This window comes from Cuculus canorus, chromosome 11, assembly GCF_017976375.1.
Source record: "Cuculus canorus isolate bCucCan1 chromosome 11, bCucCan1.pri, whole genome shotgun sequence".
Taxonomy (NCBI): Eukaryota; Metazoa; Chordata; class Aves; order Cuculiformes; family Cuculidae; genus Cuculus; species Cuculus canorus.
Window position 1 is genome coordinate 21,503,158 of NC_071411.1, and position 18,454 is coordinate 21,521,611.

The 18,454-nt window shown below is 46.0% G+C and overlaps 1 protein-coding gene across 6 annotated transcripts in view; it reads left to right on the forward strand.

Moving 5' to 3' along the window:
* FBLN2 (fibulin 2) overlaps positions 1 to 4,263 on the forward strand; it is a 121,316-nt gene extending 117,053 nt beyond the window's left edge. For 5 of the 6 annotated variants that reach the window (XM_054076736.1, XM_054076740.1, XM_054076737.1 and 2 more), the window contains exons 16-17: positions 1,300 to 1,423; positions 2,360 to 4,263. In XM_054076736.1, the coding sequence (XP_053932711.1) occupies positions 1,300 to 1,423; positions 2,360 to 2,717 (482 nt within the window). In that variant the 3' untranslated portion in view covers positions 2,718 to 4,263. The remainder of the gene's footprint in view (positions 1 to 1,299; positions 1,424 to 2,359) is intronic. The other variant, XM_054076735.1, reaches the window with a different exon arrangement.
* The last annotated feature ends 14,191 nt before the right edge of the window (positions 4,264 to 18,454 follow it).

The window sequence follows — 18,454 nt, forward strand, 5'->3', positions numbered from 1 at the left end:
GGGCTGAAAGGGACCTCAAAGCCCATCCAGTCCCACCCCCTGCCATGGCCAAGGGACATCTCCCACTGGATCAGGGGCTCCAAGCCCCATCCAGCCTGGCCTTGAAACCCTCCAGGGATGGGGCAGTCACCACTGCTCTGGGCAACCTGGGCCAGGGCCTCCCCCCCTCACAGCACAACATTTCTTCCTAAGATCTCATCTCAGTCTCCTCTCTTTCAACTTAACACTCCAACTCTCTTGGCTTCAAGGATTGACCATGAGGGTCACAATCTCCCCTCAATCGTGTTAAAACTGTTCCCCCTCATCCATCCTATCCCTGCACCCCCTGATCCAGAGCCCCTCCCCAGCTTTCCTGAAGCCCTTTTCAGTACTGGAAGCTGCTCTAGGGTCTCCCTGCAGCCTTCTCTTCTCCAGGCTGGACAACCCCATCTCTCTCAGCCTGTCCTTGTGTGGTAGGTGCTCCAGCCCTCGGATCATCTGCATGGTCCTCCTCTGGACTCGCTCTAACAGATTAACATCCTTCATTTCCAACACCTTTGAAGCAAGAGAGACTGTGATGACACAGACGATTCTGTGTAGATGTTCGTGTTTGGTTGGATCTGCGTGTGCTTTGTTTCATTGCACTGTGATGTGGCAAGGCAGGAGGATCTTGGGTTTTGAGAACTCTCTTTCTTTCTCATGTTTATTCTCCAATGGTAGTGAAAGCCCGTTCCCTCAGATGTGTCTGGAATGAGAACTGCTATGTTCACAGGAGTTTGGAAATGTTTGCAAAGTACAGGTGAAGAAACAACTTCCCCTGTGGGTTGAAGGCCGGCCCTGGCCAGGCACTGGCCACGCTCCCTGCTGAGCCGGACAGGACTATCAACAGCATGAGCTGCTTGTAGGGAAGAGTGGGCTCCCCTCTTTATTACACACACTGCTGAGAGGTACTGTCACCTCTTATAAATTGGTAGAGTCAAGAAAGGTAGCTTTTTTCTGCAGAAGACTTGATTTCTAGTAGAATTGGAATCAGCATGACTTACCCTGTCACTCCAAATGCCGGAGAATGTCTGTGCACGGAGATGGACCTGGCATGCCTGCCCTGAGTGTGCATTTCACACCCCCGGCGGTTCTCATGGTCCTGGTCTGCAGTAACATACAGCAACTGAGGGTGAAAATGGGAGTCCTCAGCTCGCAGAGCTAAACCCACTGACTCTTGCTTCTCATGCACGGAGTCTCGTAAGCATAACACAGCCCGTAAGTCGTTACTTCTTATTTTCTAACTTAGTCTGTCTTTCTCCTTGTGCTTCTTCTTGATAGATATCGACGAATGTGCAATCGGAACCCATAACTGTTCAGCTGCAGAGACGTGCTATAACATCCAGGGCAGCTTCCGTTGTCTGTCCTTTGAGTGTCCTTCCAACTACAGAAAGGTGTCTGACATGTAAGTATTGCCACTGCTGCAGAGCGAGCAGCCCGGGCCAGTGCTTGAGGTTGTGCTCAGGGCTCTGAGAAGATGCTTTGCTACCTGAAGCACATAGATTTTCTCCATATAGAGTTTCTGTCCATTTGTCCTTCTTCCTTCTCCCAAGCCCTGGAGCCCCGACTTGCCCTCCAGCTGTTGCTGTTACGGCTGTACTTGCTGCAGCTCTAAATGGGCTGTTTAGAGTTAAGTTTTTTTTAAAAATACGATCTTCTCTGCTGCTGATATCTTTGCAGTGGCTGTCAGGCTGCTCAGTGCACCACTTATACCGTGGTTTGAGGGCTCCCTCTTTAATATTCAGTTTGCAGCTCCTCAGAGAGTGTTGAAATGTTGAAGGGGAGCAGGATAATGAGCTAAAGGGTTCTGGGAATAGCACATCCCCCCAGCTCCTTAGCAGCTGACCCCCAAAACTTCCCTGCCCATTTCACCCCTGCCGTATTTAGTTGCCTATGGCTTAAAACATACTTTTCCTGCCTTATAGAATTTTGCAGCTTTGCAAGTTGAGGAGCTTGTTTCCCATTCCTGTGTCTCAGCAACTTTCCAAGTGGTTTTCTTCATATTTTCTTGAAGCACCGTCCCAATCTTGTGCTGTCAGTGATGAATCCCAGACTCCTCATCCAAGCTCTGTGCTGCTCGCAGCACGACTCTGGCTCTTTCCTTCTTGTGGAGCCTTCCAACGCAGCTCCCCATGTCTGTGATCTTTTTCTTACACTTACTCAGATAATTATATCATTTATAAATGCTTTATGGGCACTGTAAAAGCAGAACGAGCAGCTGGTGGTTACACAGCTAAAATTTGGGACTCTGCTTTGCCTAATATTTTGGCAATGCTCTGAAATACAGGTATTTACCTGCTGTTATGTGGACACTGAATGTGCTTCATTTCTCATCTCTTAGGAGGTGTGAACGAATCAGTTGTTTTAATTACCTGGACTGTCAGAACACCCCGGTGCGCATTACCTATTACCAGCTGAACTTCCAAACCAATATTGTGGTCCCAGCTCATATTTTCCGCATTGGACCATCGCCTGCCTACGCTGGAGACAACATAATCCTTACTATCACCAAGGGAAATGAAGAAAACTACTTCAGCACTCGAAGGCTGAACTCGTACACGGGCATTGTCTATCTTCAGCGACAAGTGAAAGAGCCTAAAGACTTTTTGTTAGACGTTGAAATGAAACTGTGGCGTCAGGGAACATACACTACTTTTCTGGCCAAAATTTACATTTTCATCACAGCTCATGCGTACTGAAGCGTGTATTGACATTGGATTTTATTGGTGCTATGCTCTTTACCTGTTCTACCAAAGCTTAATACTGTCGAACTGGCATATAATGTATCTAGCCTTTATATTATTTTTCTATCATTGCTTTAAACTTTTTTATTGGTTGCGTAAATTAAGTTAATTTTTATCTTTTTGTTTGTTTGTTTTCTTATGTAATTCTTTACATCATCATTTGACAATGAGTGAAGGAAGGGTTGGAAAGAACAGTACACACGTTGTATTAAATGCTGGAGCCTTTTCTTAGAAATTATTTTTAGGCTTAGTCACATCCGCAAGGAATTGCACTAGAGAGGAAAACGTTCACTTGGGAGTGTTGGTTTTTGCCACAAAGGGGAAAAGCCTTGAGCAATTTCTCTTTGTTCCACAAACTTATGGTTTGGCTTAGCCACTGACTTCATTGAGGTTTCTCCGTGTTGAGATGCGGTGTCGAAGGCCGTATGCGACAGTTAGCTCACCTCATACTACCGGTTTATTTCCCTCCTTCCAACTTTCATAATATGTTGCCTAGAAATATATATAAATAAAAGAAAACTCCACCAGTGAAAAAGCCTATGAATGAGTCTTACTTTGGTGGGACTGCTCATATGCTAAAAATTACCAAGAACAAAGCGTTAAGAGAACGTCAAGCTTCAGGGTAGGAGCTCACATTGCTGTTGTTGGGATTCCTCTCTATGCAGACTCCTTCTGGTTAGGAAACTGTAAGTGCAGATGAGGTGGATCATAATTCTTAGAGGAATGTCCAAGAGGAAATGTAGAAATAATGAAATAATCAACTCCTGCTCCTTATTTTAAAGCTTGGCTGTGCTTGGGGGGTGGTGGGAGCACCGGGGCTGCAGTGCAGGGGTTGTGGGAGCGGCTGAGGGCCCTGGGGCTGCATAGCCTGGAGAAGAGGAGGCTGAGGGGAGACCTCATCTCTCTCTGCAGTTACCTGAAAGGAGGTTGTGGTGAGGTGAGTGCTGGTCTCTTCTCCCAAGGAACAAGGAATAGGATGAGAGGAAATGGCCTCAATGCCCTGGGGGGAGATTTAGATTGGATGTCGGGAAACATCTCTTCGCTGAAGGGGTTCTGAGGCACTGGAACAGCTGCCCAGGGAGGTGGTGGAGTTCCCATCCCTGGAGGGATTTAAAAGCTGTGTGGATGTGACACTTAGGGACATGGATTAGTGGTGGAGTTGGCATTGTGAGGTTTATGGTTGGACTCTTAAAAGTCTTTTCTAACCTAAACAATTGTGTGATTCACTTGCAATTTTAAATAAACAAAAAGAGGATTTGGAACTTCCCTGAAGAAGAGAAGCTTTTGTTTTGTTACTAAATGCCGCAGAGGAAAATGAGAGTTAAGGTGGGTTTGTATGATGGCATTTAGAAAACAGCAGAAGTTTGGAGCTGCTGGAGTTTCCTACAGGAAATTGGATGGTGACCAAAGCTGAAGGCCAGATGTAGCAAAGCATAATATAATCGAAGTATTTGTTAAGAGTTTAGACATGAATATTAGAACTATTTTATGGCCATTTTCTATTTTTTCCTGCCCCAAAAGCAGAAATGCTCCAGTGTTGAAATTTTCTGAGCTTCCTTTGTTCCAGCTATAATTATCCTGCAGAATGTTTCAAAGGAAAAACATAACTACAATATATTGATGTTACTATGCAGTAGTTGAGTAATTTGTTCTTTTCTACAGGCAATCTTATTTTGACCACAAAAAAAAAAAACCAAGAAAGGAGAAATCCAGTCTTATGGCTTGTTATGCCATAATCCACAATTTTATGATATTGTAAAATATTTGGTTGAACTGCCTCTTCAAATATTGCGAAGGTCCACCCATATGGTGAGAGAGATGCGCTGTGGTCACTACATCCCAAGGCCACTTTCTACCACTTAATTCAGACTCTCTTATTGATAATAAAGACCTAGGAAAAATTATTGCCATAAAATATGGGATATCAGTGAATGCGCATGAATCAATCATAGAATGGAATCATGGAATGTGTTGGGTTTGAAGGGACCTCAAAGCCCATCCAGTTCCACCTCCATGGGCAGGGACACCTCCCACGGGATCAGAGTGCTAAAAAAATCATTTTGTAACACCAATCTTGTTCCATCCATCTTTTGTTTTCTACAGTTAACAGTTCTGTATGCATTTAGCAGCGAAGTGCGACTGAGAGACACGTTTATGCCGTTTGTCAGTTCAATTAACGCTTGTCTTGCAGCCACAGGCCTGGCGGGGTGAAGAGGCAGCGGCCAGGAGAACCTTTCACAGCCATTATGCCGCATCCGTGTTGAGTGGCGATACATTTCTCCGTGCCCCACCGGGGCACATCAAGGGTCACCAAGACCCAGCGTTTTCCATCAGCATTAGTATTTGATTGAGTGCAAATGATATTCAAGCCTCAGCAGCCTTTCTTGCCAGAGAACAAACGGACAAGCCATTTGTTATGTGGAGACCTTTTGCTGACTAAAACCAGCCACAGTCAATCACAGGAAGGATCTGGCAGTTTGTAACAGCGACTTTTCATTTTCTAGACAGGTAATTGATGAAGAAAGTTTTAGGAAAGGCTTTGCATACTATTGTAAGAAAATGCTCTGTTATTTTATAACCTGCCCTCAGCAGCACTGGTGCCGGTAGGCATTCAAAAAGCTTACAAGTAGTTGCTTGGTGCAACTTGTCAAAGCAAAGGAAAGGCTTCTGGTAGATCATTTCACATCCTTCTGTTCCCCAGATAACCAGAAGCAGCTTTTATCTTTTACCAAAGCCAAGCACATTCCCTGTCAGTTTTATAGGTACTGCAAAATAGGCCCAGTTTGCTCTGAATTCTTTGGCTGCCAAGAGGCTCAACCATGTCCTGGGTTGCATCAAGTCCTGCATCGCCAGCCAGGCGAGGGAGGGGATTGTCCCGCTCTACACCTCAAGCACTGGATGCACTTTTGGGCACCACAAGATAAAAAGGGACCTAAAGCTACTGGGGAGTGTCCAGAGGAGGACACAGAGTTGGTGAAGCGTTTAGAGGGGAAGAGTGTGAGGCACGGCTGAAGTGACTTGGTCCTGGTCAGCCTGAAGAAGAGGAGACTGAGGGGAGACCTCATCGTGCTCTGCAGCTTCCTCACAGGGAAAGGAGGAGGAGCGTGTGCTGAGGTCTTCTTTCTGGACCTGAGGGAATGTCAGGAAGATGTGCCAGGGGACAGTTAGGTTGAACGTTAGGAGAAGGTTCTTCACCCAGAGGGTGGTGGAGCACTGGAACAGCTCCCCAGGGACCTGACACTATTCCAGAAGCATTTGGCCAAAGCCCTCAGCCACATGGTGTGAATGTTGGTGTTGTCTTGTGCAGGGACAGGAGTTGGACTCAACCCTTGTGGGTCCCTTCCAGCTGAGGACATTCTAGGATTCTCAGATTCTTTGCTTTTTTTCTTAGGAGAGTGCTAATGATTGAACTTGAACAGACAAGTCTGCCAAAGACCCACTGGCCAGTGAGGAGTGCTTTCACTGGATCATGATGGCTTTGGACTGGAGTCTTAGTCTCCTTCAACTGGTCTATCTCCTAGAAGCCAAAGTTCCCATCTTCAGTAATGCTCCTTCCACTTTACTTGGTTGGTAACCCAGGTGGGGAACAAGAGCGCATGCATCCACGTACACAAAAGAGGTCTCGCTGAAACGAGTTCCAATCTGGATTGTACCTTTATGGCCTCTTAGAATGGTTTGGGTGGAAGGGACCTTAAAGATCATCCAGTTCCAACTCCCCTGCCATGACCAAGGACACTTTCCATCAGATCTTATACAGCAACAGCTTTCCTGAATTCTCTTTTGAAAAGCCATATTTTCCTCCATCTCTACCAAATAGCTTTTTTTTTCTCCCTTAGCTTCTTCGTGCCCCCCTGCCTTTGCCTGTTTGATGTGAATTAAGAACAAGCTATCCAAGAACTATGTGAGCTGAAAAATTCATGAGGAAAACAGCAGCTGCGAACTTAATAAACAATTATAGCAGACATGGGGCATATGATTATATATGTGTAAAAACTCAGGTTATTGGGATATTCCCAAGATTGGAAATGGCCTTTACATGACCCACATGAACAATGCAGGTTCTGCTTAGTTCTGCATTTACTTAGTCCTGCCTCTACAAAACCTGGGCTTGGCTGTTGTGTTCCTTGGGAGACCGTGTGATCCTAGAGACTGATGAAGATCAAATGTGTCATTGGAAGGATGAAGAAATGAAAATCTGGGTATTTGCTGGAAGTCTGAATGGATCCATTGGAAAATGAAACATCAGGTTGTCTGGAATTTACATCATATAGAGTTGAAACAGCAGTAGATGGGCGAGAAAGATATTTTTATCTAATAACTTGAATATTTTGCACCAGGAAGGAAGTATTTTCCAATCTCGTTGTATGTAAGAGATACATCTACAGGGATTACTGCAGGAGCTGACCAGTGTGTGCTCGCATTCTTCAGGGAGCCTGGTACAGAGAAGAGGCGTTGGGGTACTCAGCCTTGGCCTTTCTCCTTATGCTGGAGGACCTGAGTACAGCTGTTATCTGTAGTGGGCCAGAATACTGCGATTAGCTCCAAGATCTGGACTTGGGTCTGGTGAGGCCACACCTCGAATCCTGGGTTCAGTTCTGGGCCTCTCACTCCAAGAATGATACTGAGGGGCTGAAGAGTGTTCAGAGAAGGGAACAGTGCTGGGGAAGGGTCTGGAGCCCAGGGGTTCTGGGAGTGGCTGAGGGCCCTGGGGCTGTTTAGTCTGGAGAAGAGGAGGCTGAGAAGAGACCTCATCACTCTCTGCAGCTCCCAGAAATGAGGTTTTAGTGAAGTGGGTGCTGGTCTCTTCTCCCAAGGAACAAGGAATAGGATGAGAGGAAATGGCCTCAAGTTGTACCAGGGAAGGTTTAGATTGGATGTGAGGAAAATTTCTTCACTGATAGAGTGGTGAAGCCCTGGCAGAGGCTGCCCAGGGCAGTGGGGGAGTCTCTATCGCTGGAGGGGTCAAAAAAACTGTGTAGAGGTAGCACTTCAGGATGTGATTTAGGAGACACGGTGGTGTTGGGCTGATGGTTGGACTGGATGATCTTGCAGGCCTTTTCTAACCTTAATGATTCTATGATTCTATCTTGCAAACAGAACCTTATTCACTATTCCTCTCCTTCACATCAGTTATTCCTCACCGTAGTGACCTACGACAGAAGCAGATTTCAGACTTACAAACTTCATGGTTTGGATCATCCTTTGAGGTTAAATCTGTAATCGGGGACATACTACAGTAATGGCTTTAACATCTGAGTATGAGACAGGTCCTCTGTGTCTCAGCACAGGTGTTGGTGTTTCTCAGAGCAGGAGAAAAGCTGAGTCTCCTTTTTACCCTTCTTTCCTGAGAGGGCATTGTTTCAGGAGGATGGTCTCTTACAGGCATGCTTCACCGGAGAAAGACAGCCAGAAGAGCCTGGTGATGGGCAGCATGTGATGCGCTGCCCTCCTGCAGACACCAACTCAGCCTTGGAGAGCAGGGGTCATGATGGAGCTAACAGGCTGCCTCCACGTCCTCTGGCTGGTCCTGTTTTCCAGGTGCTCAGCACCTGGCAGTTCCCAGCTTTCAGGTGGATCTGGGCCCTCGGTGAGGAGCAATTTCTCCTCAGCTCTGCTGGTTCACTGCTTGTGCTTCCCACTTCTCTCACTCACCCATCCTTGGGGCTTCAGCACTCTGAAAAATGCTGTTCCTCATGGTCCAGCCAGCAGCGCAAGCACTGAAAACTGCACACGCAGGATGGAAAGCAGAGAAGAATGATAAGATAACAAAAAAGAGGTAAGTTTTTAAAGTTCTATCGTGCTGTGATAGATGGTTACGGTGTTGATCTGGGTTTTTGTGTGGTCCTGGGGTGATATCTTCAGTACGTGATGCAATTTTGTGTCCTTGGTGGGTGGGTAAATTTGTGCTTCTCAGACCAGTGTAGGGTGAGCAGTTCCCTTAATCAGTTTTGCAGGACACAGGGAATGTGTTGCATGTTCTTTGTCTCCCTCCCTATTCTCCAAAGCTCATGTGAGAGGCCCTGGTTATTCTTTCCCCAACCACTTTCCATTGCTCCCGCCCATGCCATGAGGAAGGGAAAGTTCCAGCCAGGGACAATTAACATAGTGGAGTAAAAATAGATTTTGAGGTCAAATAAAAAAATATCTTCCCACTTTCTGTGTTCTCTACATCACAGAGACACTCATTTTAAAGTAGGCATGGAAAACCAGGATTTAATTATATCCAGTTTCAGTGATGTGAATCTGAAGTCACAAACTCGAGCCTTTTGTCTTCTAAACCACATTTCTTTCTTTTGGATGTTTTCTACAAATAGCAGTCAATGTGTAGGAATATTCCAAAGCTTTGAAGCCCTTCAGATTAGCTTCACCCTTCAAGGGTTCCTCTGGAATGTTGCCTGGTACATGAGGCCAGTGGGGTCAGCTGGCAGGAGTGGGCAGCTCAGTGTCGCTCCTGGTCCTCAGGCTGCCCACGTGGCAATTGTAGACTATATTGAGTTGGAAAAGACAGATAAGGGTCATCGAGTCCAGCCTCCAAAGCAGAATGATTTCTTCTAGCCGTACCCCCGTGCAGACGCTTGCTCGGCCCAGGGAGCTTTTCAGGGAAGATGGTGACAGTGGCTTCCCATGAGCTGAGGCTCCCATTATGGTGGGGTTAAAAATTCTAACATCTGGTGTGGATTTTCCTTTTTTAGCTGGGGTTGGAGAGGAAGAGGATGCTGTTGTGGTGCTCTGCATACTGTGAAGGGAGGGATCGCAAGAGATCCTTTGTACATTACTGAGTCTTTCATGAAGTAGCCAAGAATTGTGCTCGCTGCATAAACTCGCGGCAGGATGTTTTAATTGCTTGGAGCTTGGGATGGGGTAATGGTAGTGGTGGGCTGGAAGAACTGCGCTGGTGATGCAGGGCTTGCGGGAGCTGCTGTGGCAAATTGTGCAGCCTGAGCCATCCCAGCGGGACCGGCTCAATGGGACAGTAACCTTGGTTCACTCCAGGACAGAAGGGATCTCAGGTGAGACACCTCATACTACAAGTGATCCAGGGCTAGGTTAGTCAATGTAGAAAGTATGAGAAGGCAAATGGAAATTAGTTCTGTCCATGTTTCCTGGAGAATTGCTTCTATGGTAATAGTGTGTAGTTAAAACATTCAATCAAATCTCTCCAATACCAAGTTTCTGAAGAGAAGGGAGAGACCTTAGAGCAGCTTCCAGTACTGAAAGGGGCTCCAGGAAAGCTGGGGAGGGGCTCTTGATCAGGGAGTGCAGAGATACGGGAATGGTTTTAAGCTGGGGAGATTGAGATGAAAAGCCTGGACTTCAGAGTATATTGGGTAACTTTGGTCTTTTAACCCAGAAACAATCTTCACCCCTTTCCTTTATGAATTCTCCTCTTCTGTAGTTACCTCCTGTAGGTTGTCTTGCTTTTACCCCATTGCCGCGAGGTTTTTGTTTCACCACTTCCCATTTAAAAGGTCACAGGTCAGAAAGAGAAACATCCAGGAATCCATCAACCCTTTTTCATTGCTGCCTCAGGGGCTGCAGTGGTGCTAGCGGCTTACTAACGTGCTGGTAGCACCCCTGAGCCACCATCTGAAGAATAATATTATTCTAAATTACACCATAGCTTTACATTGTGCAAAGTTGCAGGTCTGGAAGGTGGCTCTTCTGTGCACTTCTGGGATTTTGCAAGTGTGCTGTTGAATGAGCAACCTGGGAAATCACTAATAAAAGATTATTTGTATTTTCCCAAATTCCACTGATTTGCATTTTTTTCTTTTTTTTTTTTAAGTCATTCTGTTTTGTTTTTCCTTGAAGTGCTTTTGTAGCAATCAAAGCAGAGCTTCACATTAAATATTTGTTCCCATATGTTCTTCATGTAATTTTTTTTTGAGTAGATGTTGGATTTTTCAGTTTGCGTCGTTGACCATTATCTTCACCATGGGCTAACACAAGAAACAACTTCAGGTGGAGTGGTGGGCACTGCTGTGACCAACCCACAGCTGATGTCCAAGCAGTTGAGGCGGTTTTGGCCCTGTTGTGGCTGCAGACCTGCCTGGGTTTATTCTGGATGTTTCTAGTGGTGGCAGAGCTGACTGTCTGGCACAGTGGAAATGGGGACGTTCATGGAAAGCAGTTGGGTCATAAGTTGGTCACAAAACCTAAAGGAATGTGGGGGATTCCTTCTTTCCTTTCACATGCTGATGCTAGAAGACTTTGAAGAACTGAGTCTTGTTGTTCGCGGTCACGATTTTCCCAAAGTTCCCAGTTGTCGGTGGGTTTTTTAATCTCTTCCCTGCCATTCTCTAATTACAATAACTACGTTATTCCATAGTTTATTGTATTCATAGAATCACAGAATCATAGAATGCCCTGAGCTGGAAGGGACCCACAAGGATGATTGAGTCGAACTCCTGTCCCTGCACAGGACAACCCCAGCATTCATGCTGTGGGGCTGAGGGCGTTGGCCAAAGGCTTCCGGAATATTGTCCATTTTAGCGCTGTGACTGCTTCCCTGGGAGCTGTTTCACTGATATTCCCCTGCCCAGGGAGGTTTAGCCATTTTCATATGCAAATCAAGGTGTTTAATTATCTCCATTGTATACTACAGCTTTCTCTTCAGAATCAATAATGTAGAGATTTGCAGTTTTCTTTTAACACTGATCTAATTCGTTAATTGTTTCTGCCCTACCTCCTCCCATCTTTTTCGCATTCATTTCTAATCTTACCCACCAGAGAAATATTTCCTCTGTTCTCATAGAAAGCAAGGCATTTATACTTGCCACAGCAGTTCAAAGATACCAAGAATATATTTTTTCCTGTGCTGGTAATTGCTTTTCTTGGCCTTTAGTTGATCAAAGTGGAGGAAATAGAATGGGGGCAGTCAAACTAAATAATACGTTTGGAGTAGAACAAGGACTGGAGCTTTCTTGGGCTTTCTGTTATGTTTTCAAGGCGCTAAATAATTCGTTCCCCGCGTATGGATGTCTTGCTGGTGAATACATGTGTAGGAACTGTGAAGGTGGCACCTCAGTGGTGTAAAACAAGGCTCAGCGCCGTTGGCCTGTGCAGCTGTGCTGCCATCTACCCAGCGCTCCGTTGGGACCACATTGCTTCTCCAAACTCTAAGTCAAGGTTTTGGCCACACTGCATTCTACTCCAATGCAGGTTTGTCTCAAAAACAAGACAAAGCATTTTTTTTTTCTAATTATGAGAGCCTTTTTTCACTTGTGCTGCAAACTACATGGGCTGTAATGGAAAATTGGGGAGCAGGGAGTTTGGTGTTCATCTTTTGTTTGCTTTCTTTTAAAAAAAGGTGAAACTTAAGATCGTTCTTCTGTGTTTTCTGGCATGGTTCTTGTTTGAAATGCTTGTGTGGAACTTGAAACTGAAACTTTGTATTCACATAAACATTTCAAGGTCTTTCATCAGCTCTGTTACACTGGCCCATGCTGTATTTCATCATCTTTGCTCTATACTGAGATGTTTCTGGTACAGGCTATGCAGACAGTCAGAAGTTCACTCTTCTGCTTCATTTGGGTTTTTTTTGTGGGTCATTCCCCTCCATCCTGTGTCCGGCTCCATGAGTTTTGGCATGTTTGAATGGCTCTAAAAGTGCCAAGACAAACCAGTTTTTAGATTCCTCCTTATTTGGAACAAGTGCCGTTATCACTGTTGCCAAGAATATCCTGTGCTGAGCGGCAAAGGGCCAGGAGCTCACTGCAGGCACTTGGAGGACTGAAGTTCCCAGAGAAAGTTGAGGTGGGGATGATTAGCACAGCAGTGCAGCATCCGACTGGAGGTGTTGGATAGCCTACGTGCAGCACAAACTTGTTCTTGTCATGTTGCAAACATGGCTTTCATGGAAATGTTGGCATCTTTGATAATCCTCACATTTTAATCTGATGCTGACATGAAAGGTAACTTTTTATCTCTCGCATGGTTTTATCTCACACATCTAGTGTGCGGGCTAGATGGATGAATGAGTCAGTCAGGTATTAGGCACCTGACACCAAAATTCTAGTCCTCCAAACTTGGGCTTAGCAACTGCCTAAAGCAGTCTGAAGTCCACAGAGAGTTATAATTTTAGCCACTGGATTCTCTCAACTAGTTCTTCTGGTGTTAGAACTATCATTCATCATGAGCAGCTCAAACCTCACCTCTAAGTCTCATGAAGGTCTGCCAACAAGACTTTTCTTTGCTTATTTTGATTGACACCTCAGTCCAGAAAGCAGTTTCAAATTTATTTAATAAGTCATTCTTTTAAAAAGAATGAGTAGAAGAGGTTACCCACCTGAACCATCAGGAAGTGTTAGTGTTGGGTAAGAGTTAATAGTTTAGTAGGCATGGTGGGGTTGAACTGATGGTTGGACTGGATGAGCTGAGAGGTCATTTCCAGCCTCAATTATTCCATGATTCTATGAAACAAAGCTTGACTTTATTTTATGGAAGCCCCCCCGTATACCTTCAGTGCCTTTTAACTGTCTCGAGATTCATGGTATATGTAAAGACTCCCAGAGATGTGGGAGATGCTCTGATTTGCTCTGTAATTTCTTGTAATAGTGCTCTGGAATAGACTATAAGAGGATTTTTATGACCTTCCCAGCAAAATTACTGCTGTCCTTCATTCTTGTACAAAATGGCTGTCTTAGAAACAATGAATGGCAACAAAAAGTAGTAAGTGTGTGAAAGTATTAATATGTAGTTACTGGAAGAGAAGAAGGCATTAAATTAGTCTTAATAACTCAAAAAGGCACAATATTTTTATATGAGTATAGAAGAAACCAGTTTTGATGACCTGACTCTACTTCAGCTGGGATTTTTGTATCTCTCTGTACCTGCCCTGTCCCACACTTACAGTTGGCTCCTTGTGTTCTTTGGAGTGTTTTTCTGTGGTCTGAAGACCAGTTCAGAGGCTGATGGCCCCGTGTATGTGTCTGTGATCTGCATTTACATGTATGAACACAAATGTTCCTCTGTGGCTGTCCTGGGAAAGCACAGGACAAAGCTCATGTCTGATAAAGAACTGATGAAGCCAACAAACTCATGACAGGCCTGAATTTCAGAGGAGGCCACAAAGATGACCAGAAGGTTGGAGCACCTCCTGTGTGAGGACAGTCTGAGAGAGCTGGGCTTGTTCACCCTGGAGGAGAGAAGGCTCTGGGGAGATCTTAGAGGAGCTTCCACTACTGAAAGGGGCTCCAGGAAAGCTGGGAGAGGCTCTTGATCAGGGGGTGCAGGGATACTTATACCCATCTTCAAGAAGGGTCGGAGGGAGGACCCAGGAAACTACAGGCCTGTTAGTCTGACCTCAGTGCTGGGGAAAGTCATGGAACAGGTGATCTTGAGTGCTATCATGAAGCACATGCAAGAGAACCGGGTGATCAGGCCCAGTCAACATGGGTTCATGAAAGGCAGATCTTGCCAAACTAACCTGATCACCTTCTATGACAAAATCACTCGACTACTGGATGAGGGAAAGGCTGTAGATGTAGTCTTCTTGGACTTCAGTAAAGCCTTTGACACAGTTTCTCACAGCATTCTGCTTCAGAAACTGTCAGCCTCTGGCCTGGACAGGCGCACACTCTCCTGGGTTGAAAACTGGTTGGATGGCCGACCCAGAGAGTGGTGGTCAATGGAGTTAACTCCAGCTGGAGGCCAGTCACAAGTGGAGTTCCTCAGGGCTCAGTACTGGGTCCAGCTCTGTTCAATGTCTTTATCAATGACCTGGATGAAGGCATTGAGTGCACCCTCAGCAAGTTTGCAGATGACACTAAGCTGGGAGGAAGTGTCGATCTGCTGGAGGGTAGGGAGGCTCCATAGGGATCTGAACAGGCTGGACCGCTGGGCCGAGACCAATGGTATGAGGTTAAACAAGGACAAATGCCGGGTCCTGCACTTGGGGCACAACAACCCCATGCAGCTACAGACTAGGAGAAGTCTGGCTAGAAAGCTGCCTGGAGGAGAAAGACCTGGAGGTGTTCGTTGACAGTGACTGAACATGAGCCAGCAGTGTGCCCAGGGGACCAAGAAGGCCAATGGCATCTTGACTTGTATCAGAAACAGCATGGCCAGCAGGGCCAGGGAGGTGATTCTGACCCTGGACTCGGCACTGGTGAGACCAGACCTCGAATACTGTGTTCAGTTCTGGCCCCTCGTGACATGAAGGATGTTGAGGCTCTGGAGTGTGTCCAGAGAAGAGCAACGAAGCTGGTGAGGGGGTTGCTCTCTAGGGTCTCTAGGCTAGCTGATCTGAACATTATCAGTTTGCCAGAGATGACCATCATAACGGAGAAAATATAACAACCACATAAAAAGGAAAACAAATGGGAGGTGTCACCCATGGAAAAAATGCCACATCCACAAAGCTCAGCCTTTCTTTTAAGTGCAATTGGTAAAAGCACTTAAACCAGTTGCAGTTATCCCAGCCGTGCTGTCCACTAATGATCTGCTAGCAGGCACAATAAATGTTTAAAACTACCCTTAGCAGTGTCAAATTTTAAGGACCCTAACATAATAAAGTGGATGCTTGGTACCCTGCTTTTACTTAGTACCAGCTGGGGAGCTATCATGCCTCCAGGTATTTCCATTTGTTCTGCTGTGTCCATGCTGTCTCAGACATGGAGAGGAGAAATGCACATCAACAAAGCCATGGACAGAAGAGATGAGCTGTTTGTCACGCAGTGAGCACCAGCTCCTTGTGTGCTCGTCGTGGACTGCACGTTGGGACAGTCGTGCTTTTGGAGGCTTTCCACTGTGAAGAGCTGGAAAGCACCGTTTTGGGACATCACTGCCAGGAATTCCATCCATCAAACCATAAGCGCTGAGGTTTACTGTGGTTCAGTGGATGCAGTTTAGTTCTGCGTTTTTGGCAAGACGAGTCTATAGACTTGCATGAAGTCATCGCTGTATGGCATGTGGCTGGCTGAAAAAACGGAGCAAAGCAGAACTCCCCCTTGCTGAAAGCTGGCAGGAACAGACGGGAGGAATACTTTGGACTATATGAGCGCAGGGCTTTGATGGGGGAGCTTGCTGGCTTCACTGGTTTGTAACAGACTGACATAATGTTGAAGAAAGGAGCCAGAAGAGTGGGTGGATTTCTTGCTGGCACTCCTGAGCAGGCCAAGCGTGGCTGGCATTTGTAATATGAGCGCACAGTGTGAGTGGGCTGCAAAAGACTGGGCAGCCCCAGGTAGCATCTGTAGCCAAGAGACCACGTCTCTTCCATCTGTGCCTGGCAGAATCATTGTGATCTTTTATGGGAATGCAGGCATCGCTGCATTCGTCTGTGATCTCGTCTCCATATGTTTGGGTGGTGACACTGCCTGTATGCTGCTGAGATGCAGGACAGCCCAGAACATGGCAGTCAAACCCCTGGGCCTCATTTTCATTGATGCTGAAGCCACTGACAACCACCTTAGCAGTGTATAAATGAAGTTCATAGAAGCATAGAATGGTTGGAGTTGGAAGGGCCCTCAAAGCCTACCCAGTTCCACTTCCCTGCCATGGGAAGGGACACATCCCACTGGGTCAAGTTGCTCCCAGCCCCATCCAACCTGGCCTTGAACCCCTTCAGCAATGGGGCAGCCACCACTTCTGAGCTTTGTGGAAGTGGCATTTCTTCCATGGGTGACACCTCCCATTTGTTTTCCCTTTTATGTGCTTGTTCCATTTTCTCCATTATGATGGTCATCTCTGGCAAACTGATAATGTTCAGATCAGCTAGCCTAGAGAGCAATTTTCCTTCCTCTGCCATTCTTCCACACACCAAGAAAAGCCTGGATTAAAAGCGTCCAGAGATTCAACCAGTTCCCAGGTGCTTTTCCTCTTTTCAAAGTAGAAATATTATATCTGTTTAATAGAATCACAGAATGGTTTGTGTTGGTAGGGACCATAAAGTTCATACAGTTCCAACCCCCTGCCATGGGCAGGGACACCTCCCACTGGATCAGGGGCTCCAAGCCCCATCCAACCTGGCCTTGAGCCCCTCCAGGGATGGGGCAGCCACCACTGCTCTGGGCAACCTGGGCCAGGGCCTCCACACCCTCACAGCAAAACATTTCTTCCTAAGATCTCAGCTCTATCTCCCATCTTGCAGCTGAAAACCATCTCCCTGCTGCACTCCCTGACCAAGAGTCCCTCCTCAGCTTCCCTAGAAACCCTTTCATAATGGAAGCTGCTCTATGGTCTCCACGGAGCCTTCTCTTCTCCAGGCTGAACAACCCCAACTCTCCCAGCCTGTCCTCGTATAGGAGGTGCTCCAGCCCTCCGATCATCTCCACAACCTCCTTAGGACTCCCCCCAGTAGTTCCATGTCCTCACTGTGTTCAGGACTCCAGAACTGGACACAGGGCTCCAGGTGGGGTCTCACCAGAGTGGAACAGGGGGGCAGAATCCCCTCCCTCACCTGCTGGTCCCAACTGCTTTGGCTGTAGCCCACGACATGGTTGGTTACTGGGCTGGGAGTGCTCATTGCTGACTCATGTTGAGCTTCGCATCCACCAGCACCCCAAGTCCTTCTCATCAGGGCTGCTCTCAGTCCACTGACAGCGGATGTAAATTGTACCTATATTCACTGTAAGGCCACCTTGCCCTGGCAGAATAATGCAAACTGGTTTGCACTTAAAAGATGCCTCATTGGCCAAAAGGCCTCACCGCCCTTCCACTCTCTGTAAAAACATGATGGGACTTTAGACAAGAGTCTTTGGCTCTCCATTGGGATGCTCTGTCCAAAGCATGGAGCTGTGGCATGGGCACCTCCTTGGAAAGCAACCAAAGTTTAATTTCCCTTGTGCTGCTACAGACTTGAGGTGACTGAGCAAATCAGCTAAACTTCATCCATCTCGCTTTCCTCTCCAAAATGGGAAATATGCTTTTCCTCAACCCACATTGCACAAACACAGAAGACTGATTTTATTTTTTCAGTTCCAATAATAATAAATGCTAAAATATGAGTTTAAGGTCTTTCCTGTTTATTTTTTCTTATTTCTTTTGGGTAAAACTGAAACCAATTTTGCTGGACCCAGCAACTCTTAACTCTTTTCTTCCCAGTAAAAAATTTTTCTTAAGGATTTTAGACGGCTTTTACTGTACACATATTGCACTGAAACAACCGGTAACTTCCTGTGCCTACAGTGAGAGCTGGATCCTCAAAAAAGAATTTCATAAGGCAAGCATGTAATACCCATGTTCTGTGGTCTCTGACCCTGGTTTTAAGTATGGAAATGAGGTTAGTGTTCACCTAAAACCCATACTTTACTTGGAAACTCTTATCTACAGAAGCGTACCCTTTCCCAGGTTGCTGTGGAGGGGCTGAGAAGCAGTGATGGGCAACAGCTTCATCTCTGGGAACAGATGGAAGGTGTAGAGCAGACATCTTCAAGAAGAGCTGACATTTTAAGCATTGTAAAGTCTGCAGGGAGAGAAAATCTCATTTCTGAGATATAATGATGTACTTGAGGGAAAAGAAAGAAGCTTTAGAGCATGCAAGGTGAAAAAGCTTTTTTGAGCTTGAATGCTTATTTCTTTTTACCAGTTTATCCTTGTATGTAATGAAGTTATCTCTTCCCTCAAACCTTGTCCAACACATTCATGTCCAAAATTACACTGGTAGGATTTGACTTTCTAACTTGCTTTACCATGCTTGATAGAGAGTTGGGTTGTTCAGCCCAGAGAAGTCTCTGGGGAGACCTTAGAGC